The following is a 10,941-nucleotide window of genomic DNA, read 5'->3' as shown; positions in this document are numbered from 1 at the left end:
TCATCCACTAGTCCTTCCTTGGAATGCACTATACTTTTTAGACCTTAGTTCTAACATGGAGATTCCACTACTGATTTGCAATGTGAGTTCTCTTCGTGTCTTGGATTTATCTTATAACAATCTGAGTGGCACCATTGCCCAATGTTTGGGAAGTTTTGCTGATTCCCTGGAGTTATTGTATCTTCGAAACAATAAATTAGATGGCCCCATTCCTCAAACATACAAGAATGGAACCAGACTAAGAATGATCAACTTCAGTCAAAACTAATTGGAAGGGCCAGTGCTAAAATCATTGGTCAATTGTTCAACTCCTGAGAGTCTTGATCTTGGGAACAATCAGATCAATGATATTTTCCCCTTTTGGCTAGGAACACTTCCTGAATAGAAGGTTCTCATTTTGCGATTCAATAGATTCCATGGTGCAATATTAAACCTTAACTCCAGTTTTGCTTTCTCGAAATTGCACATTCTTGACATCTCTCACAATGGTTTCGCTGGTAAGTTACCTTCCGATTACTTCCATACCTTGACAGCCATGAAAACTATTGATGTTAATAAATCAACATATATTGGGAGAGCAACCAATGTTGTTAACAATGGCAGACTTACACATTGACACTGACAAACAAAGGTGTACAAATTGTGTATTTGTATATCCTAAATATTTTCACTGCCATTGATTTGTCAAGCAACCGATTTGAAGGAGAGATTCCAGAATCTATTGGGATTCTCAAGTGTCTTCACATGCTAAATCTTTCTAACAACAATCTCATTGGTCAGATTCCATCTTCGTTGGGGAATCTAACAGAGATTGAATCCTTTGACATTTCTAAAAACAAGCTCTCAGGAGAGATACCTGAGCAATTAACCCATCTCACGTTCCTTGAATTCTTCAATGTCTCTTTTAATCATCTCAGAGGGCCGATTCCACGAGAGAGGCAATTCAATACATTTCCAAACAATTCCTATGAGGGGAATTTGGGATTGTGTGGAGACCCTTTGCCGAACAAATGTGACAACTCATACGCGTTGCTGCCACCACCACTACTTTCGAACTTCAAACAAGATGGTGATCATTCATGGCTTACAATTGATAAAAGTGATTGGATTGTGATATGCATGGGTTATGGTGGTGGGTTAGTAGTTGGGTTGATCATTGGGCACTCTCTTGTCGCAAGGTATCATGAATGGTTTATCAGCACATTTGGAAGGAACCAAAAGAAACAGAGGACGAAAAGGAGCAGGCGAAGAAGCTAAATTTGATGAGCCCATATTCGTTCATGGTTTTGTAGACTTTTCCACTGGAGGAGGTACATCAAGGAAATGAAGAATTTCAGCTCCAGCATGGAGTTTCCACCAGCTATCAGGTATGTGTGTTGCATTGTGTTTCTTTTTACTAGTTTGCATTTGTAGTCTATGCCAAACTCTGATCCTCTAGAGTGGCTTCTCTTAATAAGATACATGTCATTAAAGAAAAACTCTTGGTAGTAATACTATAGTATAATTAAAATTTGCAGCTGAAAAAAAAAAAAAAAAAAAATGTTAATTATGTCTAAATGTTATCTATTGTGTGGTTTTGGACCGCTGTTACAGAATACTTGTTGCATAAAGGTAGTATTTTAGATAATTGTTCAAAAGATGCATCGCAGCCATCGGTAATGCATGTATGACATTTTGGCATAAATTCTCAAATATATGCTTGGCCTGTAATTGTTATTAGAAGTTATTTTATTTTGTTTTTTGTTTTTTTGTGTGCTATAAAGAGCGGATGTATTAAAATCCCAGACTAAAAACAAAGTACATACAATTCAAACTCAAAAGGAAATAACTTTTTTGAGGAAATAACATGTCACTCAATCAATGGTTGTAGTTACCGCTATTTTTTTTAATTTTTAAAATGTAAAATTAAGGATTTAAGTTTTCATAAGAACATTGCTATGCGTGTATAATTATTTGTTTAGAAAAAAAACACCTATGCCAATGTAAACTTAGGTCTCTTAGAACTATTTTCTTCTTTTAGAGTTCATTAAAACTAGAACGTACTAAACAAGGCTTACAGGCATCCCAAAGAAGACAAGTGATATTATTGTGATTATATTGATTATTACAGGGTAGATTATCTAGGTATCTCTTGATATATGGGTGTGACCACACTGGCAGAAATCAGAAACTGTAGATGGCATACAAACACAACATTAAGAAGGCCAAATATCTTGATTATTTAGTATTTAGATTCCCTTTATACACAAGCGTGCAGACACACATACATATAATACTTGTATTGGATCCTAAAAATAGAAGATTTATTGAAAAGTCTTGCTGACAGAACATTCTCTCAATATTGTTCATCAGCTTTGTAAGACCACTCATAGTCATCTTAACAAACAGAACTTTTCCTTACATAGCACAACCAATGTTTTGGACCACTTCACTCGCGGGACCTAATTTCTTTGCTGCTTTTGCCTAGTCTCTGCTGGTGCCATCACGCTACAAGTTTGCTCAACAAAATTTTTGGTTGCAATGGCAAAGGCTTTTAAGACGAAGCTTAAGCATCATGAACTGATTTCTAAGTTAACCCATTATGCTCTTCCTAATCTTGTGAATATCATGCAATGGACCATTGATTTAGACAATATCAGATACCATCCTCACTTATGGTACTACTTTCCAAAACATTGTAGACCTTATCAAGACAATTATGGGATTGGAGTATCATAGTATTGACAAAAATCAATGTCCACAAAAAGACTAATGAACACACATTTTCAATTCCATTAGTGTCTAATACCACCCAAAGTGATGTTTGTGTTGCTATTTCATATATCTTTGCCTTCCAATTTGCCAGTAAAGAAGGACAAATGCATAATAAATCTGAAAACAATTTTCAGTATCATAGGTACTTATGTCACATGTATCCGATGGTAAAGGTCTAGGGATCACAATGTTGTATGGTGAAACCGCCAAATATTTCACATCTTCAATCAACCATTAATTTACGCAAATGACTTCACTTAGCTTTAAGAAGCCAGTCTACTCTAAGGGATAACTTTGTGGCCAGCCCAACACTGAACTTGTGAATCTGGAAGTTCTTGACCTTAGTTTTAGTAACCTGAGTGGAAAAATGGAGCTAGATGTGTTTCGATCTTACCCAGAAAAATCTTCGTCATCTTCAGTTATCAGGTATCCCAACCATCTAGAGGTGATCCAGTGAAGAGCCAGCACAAATGTGGGTTCTATACAAACCCTAATACATGGCATGAATTTCTAATTTGGGCTTCTTCAAATTGGAAACAGAAAGCAAAGTCTAGCAAAATTCTTACTTGGAAGCTCACGCTAGCAAGTTTTGTATACCACATAAGGAGTGAAACAAATAACGTAATTTTCCGCAACAAAAGTTTGCCTCCATCTCAGTTCTTCAATGTGATCATCAATTCGGCGAGGTTTAAATTGTTCTCCATGAAGAAATGCTCATATCCTTCTGCAGAGGAGATTGCAATGGAATGAAACTTGCCTAGCTCCTTCCATGAACCCTCCCACACAAATCCGTTCTCCACATTCCCATATTTACCTTTTCATCACAGATTGTATGAGCTAGTTGATGGAATCCCGCCCATGCCCTTGGATTCTGTTTAAGGTTTGTTTTTTGCTGGTATCCACATTGGGCCAATCATTGTGGACAATTTGGATTTTGGGCCACTCTTGGGGTTTTTCTTTCTTGTTGTTTTTGTTGGTTTGGTATATGGGCACCTGGCCCATAACACTCCCTGAGTATGCTCCTTGTAAATATGTATGTAGTTCTTTTATTGCATTCTCACTTAATTACAAAAAAATAAATAAATAAAATTATTTATCTTAAAAAGAGATATTTAAGATAATTAATGTTAAATATCTTAAACGGTTTAACTACATTTAAGTTATTGTAAACTAAACTTGTCCTGTTACTATTAATTTTAAAAAATATATTAAGAGGATATTACGGTCAAATCATCACAATTTGAAACAATATAACTTCCCAAAAAAACCATGGAGCATCTGGAATTTATATACTATACCTCTTTCATTACAGAAATGTCTCAAAGAAATAATATTTCTTCATATTCAAATTTAAAGAATAATTTAATAATTTTCAAAAAGAAAAAAAAAAAAAACTCATACATTAATTGTATATTCCTTTAAAATTTTATTATAGAGTTGGACACTTGTCAGTTGTCACCCAAACCGTACTGGATACACAAAACATCCATTATACATTATGCCCCAATAGAGCTCCATCACTCAACCTCTCCATTTGGAGAGGACAGTATATATGGTCTGGGCTAATACCCATTTATCTCCCAATTGTTATATTATGTTGTGGTAAATAGTATTATTATTATTTTTTTTATTTTTATTTTTATTGCAATTGTAGCCTATAGTATGACTAACAAAAAAAAAATTATGTCCATGTACAGGTTGCAATTGAATATGTTTTGCTGAGTTGCCATGCAATGATTTTATGATCATTCTTCTTTATTTTCTTATAAAAAATGAGACATTTTAAATCATGTACTATTTTTATATATAACATGGTAGATTAAATTTGATTATATTGAATGGATTATAGTTGTATAAAAATAATTATGTTGCGAAACACAAGAAAAAAAAATATATTCAGTTAGGAACAAAATAGTTATTTCAATAGTAGAAGAGTTTAAGTAAGTAATTTGTCAAACAAACAAACAAAAAACTCTTTTGACTCTCAAGACTTTTGAAAATATAATTCCCAAACATTAACTTATAAATTAAATAGTATAGATAACTTATGTTTCTCGTTTTTCTTCTGCATTAACGCAAAAGCAAAAACAATATCAAACCGGCCATAGCATGGGACGAATGAAGGACGGATAATATTTAAGCTGAAAAAAAAAACGAAAAGAAAGAATATATATATATATATATATTGCTCTGAATTCCAAAATTAACCTTTTTTGAAGTACCAAAATTGACGTTCGCTGCAGTGAAAGAGATTAATTTAAACAGGGGTAATAACGTCACAGCAGAGTAAAAAGAAAAGTAAGCTCACCACAAACAGCTACCCTGGTCTTTGACTCCAACGACGGAACCATTTTCCCTCCAATCGACGGAGTCCGTCTAACTATTGCCGGCGCGGGGAGCATACCGATGGAGTTTCCACCGACTATCAGGTCTATGTTTGTCTTCAATAAGTGTTGCGTTGTGTTTCTTTTTAGCTGTTTACATTTGTTGTCTATGCCAAATCCTCATCGTCTATGGTGGCTTATTGTAACGGGTGGACGCTTGCCCATTTACCCAAAAGTTCGAACTGTTAGGTAAGGCTGCATACCCACCCATTTATACCCATCCGATTCCGATGTGGGACAAAATGACCCTTGTTACATTCTCCCCCACCCAAACTCGCAACGCCCTCGTTGCGGTTGGGCCACCCTGCCTACCCGGGATGACTCACCCGGACGCCTTCCGGGCCGGGCGCTTGGCGTGGCACCGGATCAAGGACTGGGTCTGGCTCTGATACCAACTGTAACGGGTGGACGCTTGCCCATTTACCCAAAAGTTCGAACTGTTAGGTAAGGCTGCATACCCACCCATTTATACCCAATCTCTTTCCCATCCGATTCCGATGTGGGACAAAATGACCCTTGTTACACTTATCCACATAAGAAAAGGGTTGTTAAATAAATAATACTTGTAGTATAGTATCTAATTTGCATCGTGCGATTTTGGACACTTCTTTTATAATACATGTTGTGAAGATAAAATTAATGTTCAAAAGACCCATCACAGCCTGAGACATGTATGACATTTTGGCTTGAATTCTCAAGCTATTTAAGAGTGGAGGGAGGAGAAGCCATGCATTCTCAATCCAGGGTAGTGGTTTTTTCTTCTGGTTTTTCAGAGTCGAAAATTAAGGATTCAAATTCTCAAATTAATAAATTATTTGTCCCGACACCAAAAAAAACATCAAATTTAAAATAAAAAGAAAGAAAAATTGACTTACTACTTTCTCTTTTGCCATATTTTTACTACTCAAAACTTTAATTCTCTTAGAACTGTTCTCTTCAAGGTGGTGTTTGGCTACATGGAATTGGAGTTTTGGAATTGGTGAAATATGAGAAAATTTTGGTTCAATTTTCTTAATTGATTTTCTCAAATTTCACTAATTGCAATTTCCATACTCCAATTCCATGCAACCAGATACACCTATCAAATAAAACTTATTTCTACCATCATGGTTTGCATTCTAGACATCTCTTGATATTATGAGTGTGACCTCCCTGGCAGAAATCGGACCATGGCCTATATGGGTTGTTTGGTTGCATTTTCAAGAACACGGTGGAAAGGCTGAAAGTCCGTGTTGTGTAACTTAATCTACAGAGAACAATTACTGGGGAAATTAAAAACTCACCTCTACTTTCAATTCCCTTATCTGCTTATTCCCCTCCGTTCTTATCTTCTTGGAGTGAAATTGCAGAAGGCATAACAAAACACAACTCAGCTCAAGATTAAGATGAGAAGAAAAATATGGCTGCTCGATCGTAGATCACTTTAAAGAGAAAAACTAACAGGTAAATAGAAAGTTACTTGATTTTATTCTTGTGCAAAAGTATGTGAACTTTTTAGATAAACTTGATCATGAAAATCTTAATTTTCAATAGTCACTTTTAGTGTCCTTTGGTAAAAGTCATGTCTCTGGGGAGATCAAAGCAAACACATTTTCTTTACATACTACAAACAATGTTATGGACCACTTCACTCGCGGGACCTAATTTTCTGGTTGTTTTTTCCAAGTCTTTTGCCGGTGCTGTCACGCTACAACTTTGCTTGACGAATTTTTTGGTTGTAATGGCAAAGGCTTTTGGGAAATTTGAATCTTAAACAGCATGGACCGATTACTAATTTAACCCATTCGACTGACATTACAGTCTATAGGAATTATTGTTATAAAGTCATCTTATATTCTTCTCTTCCTAATCTTCCAGGATTGGACTATTAATTAACACCCCATCAGTTACGGTCACTTGTGGTCTTTCCATTTTGGGTGTTAGTTGGACTATAACATGTGCCAGTTAAAAAGGCTTGCATGGATTTTGGCAATAGGTAGATGCAGATATAAAACTTAGAAAAACTCACTTCAATGAATCACAGCGTTCTTCATTGAAGATTAAAAAAAAAACTCAATTTAACTACAGTGAATTCACTGATTCAAAACCTTCAATTGTTCTGAAAAAATGAAGCCCTGCTTTAAATACAAGGAGTTAAAAAGTTGTCGAAGATCATTAAAATGGCTTTCCTTGACAATTCATTGTATGCATAGTTGTTAACAATATAGCCCTATTAATAGCTAAAGATTCTTCCTGAATAAAACAATCTACACCTTATCAATTTTGGGACCTGAGTGACTTCTCTAGAAGCCAATTGAAGCCTTAAAGGGGCATTGACCAAGTTGGATGGAGAGTCGGAGACAGCTAGACTAAATTAACTGAACACAAATTTTCAATTCCAGTGTCTAATACCACATACACTGATAAATCACAACGTTTCATATTGAATTGCCCAAATATTTCACATCTTCAATAAACCCTTGATTTACGCAAATGACTTGACTTAACAGCACCAATCGTTGTTTAGAAGTAGTCAACTCTGATGTAAAAGCTTGTTTCTACCCAACACATAGCTCCATCCTGATAAGGTTTCATTCTTCTATAAGAACACCTCCTCGAATATACTTTCCTATCACTGAATTCGAAGGAGAGCTAAGACATATATAATGGGTTCGCCATTGTATCTCTTCACCTTCATGCCCTTGCTCTTTCTACTCATTTCATTTCATTTCATGGTTATCAGCTCTTCCACTTCTGTGCATCAACTCTGCCATGACAATGAGAGTTCTGCCTTGATGCAATTCAAGCAAAGCCTTTTTATAAGAAAGTATGCTTCTCGCAATCCTTCTGCCTACCCAAAAGTGGCGTGGAATCCTGAAAGCAATAGTACTGATTGCTGCTCATGGGATGGCGTTACATGCAATGCACACACCGGCCATGTGATTGGCCTTGACCTTAGCAGCAGCTATCTCTATGGTTCTATCAACTCAACCAGCAGTCTCTTCCACCTTGTTCACCTTCAAAGACTCAACCTCGCGGACAATTACTTCAATCACTCCCTTATCCCGTCTGCTGTTGGACGCCTTTCAAGGTTAACTTATCTCAACCTCTCATTTTCCTCTTTCTCTGGCCAAATCCCATTGGAAATTTCAAAACTAACCACATTGGCTTCCCTTGATCTCTCAGTAAATCCATTGAAACTCCAAAACCCCAGCCTAGCAAGTTTGGTTCAAAACTTGACAGCCTTAAAAGAACTTCACCTCTTCGAGGTGAACATATCTTCTGCAGTACCCAATATCTTAACAAAATTTTCTTCTTTAAAATCTCTAAGTCTTGGATATTGTGGATTACATGGTGAATTTCCTGTAGGCATTTTTAAGCTACCAAACTTGCAGGAACTTGGCTTGTGGTACAATCAAAAGCTCAGTGGATATTTGCCTGAATTCCACACGAGGAGTCCACTTAAGAGATTGGCATTGGTGGGAACAAGTTTCTCTGGAGAGCTACCAAATTCAATTGGAAAGCTTGATTCGTTGAATGATTTGGATATAGCAGAATGCAATTTCTCAGGGTTAATACCATCTTCATTTAGTAATTTCACACAACTCATTTATTTGAACCTTTCTGCCAATCATTTTATGGGCCATATACCTTCTTCCTTTGGTAGCCTTACACAGCTTGGCTATCTTGACCTTTCTTTCAACCATTTTGTAGGTCATATACCAGCTTCATTCTCAAACCTCACACAAATCACTGAATTATATTTTTCCGACAATAATTTCAATGGTGAGAACCTGTCATTGCTTGGTAAGCTAACCAAACTAGTCTTTCTGGATCTTACTGGGAACAATTTAATGTGTGAAATCCCATCTTCTTTTGGAAACCTGACCCAACTTCTTGGCCTATCCTTCCAATCTAGTCAAATAACTGGTCGAATCCCATCTTGGCTTATGAATTTAACCCAATTAGTATACCTATATCTTCCATATAATTTGTTGCAAGGTTCCATTCCTGAGTCAATCTCTGAACTTAAGAATCTGCAAGATCTTGATCTTGGTTTTAACAACCTGAGTGGAACAATGAAGCTTGATGTGTTTCTTACCCTGAAAAATCTTTTTAATCTTCAGCTATCAGGTAACCAACTAGCATTGCTCACGAGTAGCACAACCAATGCAACTTTTCCAAATCTTATACTATTAGAGTTGGCATCATGCAACTTAACTGAGTTCCCAGAATTTTTGAAATTTCAAGATAAGTTGCGGTGGTTAGACCTCAGCAACAACAGAATTCAAGGCCTCTTGCCTGCATGGATATGGAACATGAGTACAAAAACTCTGCAAGCCATTCTCCTTTCTCGAAACTTCATAGCTGGCTTTCACCAGCCTCCATTAGTCCTTCCGTGGGGTAGACTGCACATATTAGACCTTAGTTCTAACTTGCTGCAAGGATCACTCCCCGTCCCACCATCGTCCACCTTTGTTTATAATGTCTCAAATAACCAACTTAGTGGGGAGATTCAACCTATAATCTGCAATATGAGTTTTCTTCATGCCATGGACTTATCTTACAACAACTTGAGTGGCATCATTCCCCAATGCTTAGGCAGTTTTGCTGATTCTCTTTCATTACTGAATCTTCGAAGCAATAACTTGCACGGCTCCATTCCTCAAACATACAAGAAAGGAACCAAACTAAGGATGATTAACTTGAGCCAAAACCAATTGCAAGGGCCAGTGCCAAGATCATTGATCAATTGCTCACTTCTAGAGAGTCTTGATCTTGGGAGCAATCAGATCAATGATACTTTCCCCTTTTGGCTAGGAGCACTTCCTGGGTTACAGGTTCTGGTTTTGCGATCCAATAGATTCCATGGTGCAATATGGAACCCTAAACCCGGTTTTGGTTTCCCCAAGTTGCACATTATTGACCTCTCTCACAATGGTTTCGTTGGTAAGTTGCCTTCTGATTACTTCCAAACGTGGACAGCCATGAAAACTACTGATGTTAATCATTTGACATATATTGGGGCAATCATAGAGTTGAATTTATATGATGAAATTGGTGGCAAAGTATGGCATGACAATTATAGTTACTCGATGACACTAATGAACAAAGGCGTGCAAATAGTGTACTCGAATATCCTAAATATCTTGGCTGCCATTGATCTCTCAAGCAACCGATTCGAAGGAGAGATTTCAGAATCTATTGGGATTCTCAAGGGGCTTCACGTGCTCAATCTTTCCAACAACAGTCTCATCGGTCACATCCCATCTTCATTTGGGAATCTAACAGAGCTTGAATCATTAGACATTTCTCAAAATAAGATCTCCGGAGAGATACCCGAGGAACTAACACAACTCACATTCCTTTCAGTCCTAAATGCCTCTCATAATTATCTCACAGGGCCTATTCCACGAGGGAGACAATTCGATACATTTCAAAACAATTCATATGTGGGGAATTCAGGATTGTGTGGAGAGCCTTTGTCGAAGAAATGCGGCAGTTTAGAAGCATCACCGCCACCTTCAAATTTTGAGCAAAATGAGGATCATTCATGGTTTCCAATTAGTAAAACTGATTGGATTGTCATATGCATGGGTTATGGAGGTGGATTGGTAGTTGGGTTGATCATCGGGCACACTCTGACGACAAGGTATCATGAATGGTTTGTCAGCACCTTCGGAAGGAGGCAACAAAAACAGAGGAGGGGGCGATGCTTCTAGGATATATGCCTTCCAACCAGATACCAGGGCTCTACCAAAGATGACAAGGTATGACTTCAATGTATTCGCATAAGATAATTCCGTCTATGTGTTGTTGTTGT

General features: G+C 37.0%; 1 protein-coding gene across 1 annotated transcript; it reads left to right on the top strand.

The window, feature by feature from the left end:
• Nucleotides 1–485: 485 nt before the first annotated feature.
• LOC132309662 (receptor-like protein 6) lies at nucleotides 486–10,840 on the top strand. The gene is made up of 4 exons (XM_059807949.1): nucleotides 486–497; nucleotides 604–1,178; nucleotides 1,293–1,367; nucleotides 7,861–10,840. The coding sequence occupies exons 1-4, from the start codon at nucleotides 486–488 to the stop codon at nucleotides 10,838–10,840; spliced, it is 3,642 nt and encodes a 1,213-aa protein (XP_059663932.1).
• The last annotated feature ends 101 nt before the right edge of the window (nucleotides 10,841–10,941 follow it).

Source organism: Cornus florida, unplaced genomic scaffold (assembly GCF_030987335.1).
Source record: "Cornus florida cultivar Cherokee Brave unplaced genomic scaffold, ASM3098733v1 CherokeeBrave_3.0.0_Hap2_Chr05, whole genome shotgun sequence".
Lineage (NCBI taxonomy): Eukaryota > Viridiplantae > Streptophyta > Magnoliopsida > Cornales > Cornaceae > Cornus > Cornus florida.
This window is presented reverse-complemented; position numbering and strand designations above follow the sequence as displayed.